The sequence below is a fragment of the Myotis davidii genome, unplaced genomic scaffold (genome assembly GCF_000327345.1).
Source record: "Myotis davidii unplaced genomic scaffold, ASM32734v1 scaffold609, whole genome shotgun sequence".
NCBI classification, from domain to species: domain Eukaryota; kingdom Metazoa; phylum Chordata; class Mammalia; order Chiroptera; family Vespertilionidae; genus Myotis; species Myotis davidii.
Genome location: NW_006300164.1, coordinates 3,257,846 through 3,259,778, shown reverse-complemented (window position 1 = coordinate 3,259,778; position 1,933 = coordinate 3,257,846). Strand labels below are relative to the sequence as shown.

Genomic DNA, 1,933 nt, shown 5'->3' with positions numbered 1-1,933 from the left:
TGCAGAGACGCTGGGCCCCACGTGTGTCTATTCTGTTCCCAAGGTTTGACCTGGAGCTGCCTGATGGCAACCGGCAGGTTCGGGGGGTCACCCAGCTGGGAGGTGCCTGCTCCTCCTCGTGGAGCTGCCTCATCACTGAAGATACCGGCTTCGACCTGGGGGTCACCATTGCCCATGAGGTCGGGCACAGGTATGTGGCCCCACAGCGGCCCGCACGCTCAGGCCAAGGAGCTGACCCGGGCCCCCAGGAGGGGAGGTGGAGGCTGGCAGGGGGCCCTGGACGCGGGAAGGAGCCTGTGCCCTTGACCCCCGTGGACCAGGGAGCGGGCCGGCAGGGGCTGGGAAACTGGATACTTTGTGATTACTGAGTAACTAAAGGAGATTAAAAAAAACACAAGCAAAATAGACCTAGCAATTAGAAACGGAGGTTTATTGGAAATTCAGGTAAAGAAAAACTAAGCTGTAAAAATTACCCCAACCCCACCACCTAGAGATAGCATTTGTTCGTAGTTAATATTTAACTTTAGTCTTTAACTTACAGACACACAGTTTTTTATTTGCAAAATTAGGGTTATACTGTATATTGGTTTGGTACCTGCTTCTCATTTTTAACCCTCACCTGAAGGTATGTTTTTATCGATTTTTAGAGAGGAAGGGAGAGAGAGAGAAGGAGAGAGAGATGTGGAGAGAAACATTGATGTGAGAGAGAGACATCGATCGGTTGCCTCCTGTACACGCCTCAACCGGGGATTGAACCTGCAACCTAAGTATGTGCCCTGACCGGGAATCGAACCCAAAACCTCTTGGTGTGCGGGACACGCTCCAACCAGGCAGCCACCGCCCTCAGCTGTTACCTGCTTTTTCATGCAACAATGTACTTCGCCCAGCATGCCTCCCAGGTCTTTTAAAATGTCTTGTGGCCGTCACTTAGGTAATCGGTCCCGTTTGGATATTCAGGTTGTTTCCAGGTTTACCCGCTTGTGAACAAGACCCATCTTGTGGGCCAATCTCTGCTCCTCCCGACATCACCGACCTGGGTCGGGTCGGGGGTCTTTCCTTGCTGACTTTCAATCCTTTTTTTTTTTTTAAGGGGAGAATGATGATTTTTATTTTTTTAAAATATAGTTTACTGAATTTGTACAGAGAGGAAGGGAGAGAGATAGAGAGTTAGAAACATCGATGGGAGAGAAACATCGATCAGCTGCCTCCTGCACATCTCCTACTGGGGATGTGCCCGCAACCAAGGTTCATGCCCTTGACCGGAATCGAACCTGGGACCCTTCAGTCCACAGGCCATCGCTCTATCCACTGAGCCGAACTGGTTAGGGCTGACTTTCAGTCCTTTAAAATGAAAGGAAGTGCTGAGACTCCTCCGGTAAAAGATGAGTCTATTCTCTATCTTCCTTGCTTGCCTGCCCCCTTCAGCCCCTCTGGGGGCTTCTGCGGGACCCCCCAACCCCATCGCTGTGGGCGGCCCAGGCCCCCAGAGGCTGGAGCTGGTCCCCCCCACCTACACACACACAACAGCTCCGTGTCCTCCCTGCATCTTCACCTCCTTCCCCATCAGCCTCCGCCCCTTGTTTGGAGGGAAGGGGTGTGGGACGCTGCCTCCGGCTGGGAGAGGAAGGCTGGTCAGAGGTCCGCACACCCTCCGGGAGGTCCTATTGACTCTCACTGCACAGCCTGCATTTGACAGCCAGCCCCCTGGTCAAGAACGTGATGGCGGGGGCCGCCCAGGGCCCTGGGTCCCCGTCCTCCCCAGGCTTCTGACACCCGTTGGTTCTCTGCCGCCTCCCGATATTGATCAAACAGCGAGGGCAGGCTTGGCAGGAACGGAGGCAGGGCGGCCACGCGACTCGCTTAGCTGCGGAGTTAGCTGGGGCCCATCAGGGGAGTTGGGGCTCTGTACCCTGTCACACACAGAGCAGGGCCT

At 54.6% G+C, this 1,933-nt stretch overlaps 1 protein-coding gene across 1 annotated transcript in view; it reads left to right on the top strand.

Annotated features, from left to right (window-relative positions):
* Positions 1-1,933, top strand: part of ADAMTS13 (ADAM metallopeptidase with thrombospondin type 1 motif 13) — a 29,095-nt gene that overhangs the window by 8,384 nt on the left and 18,778 nt on the right. The window contains 1 exon segment of the mRNA XM_015572373.1: positions 44-190. Within this exon segment, the coding sequence (XP_015427859.1) occupies positions 44-190 (147 nt within the window).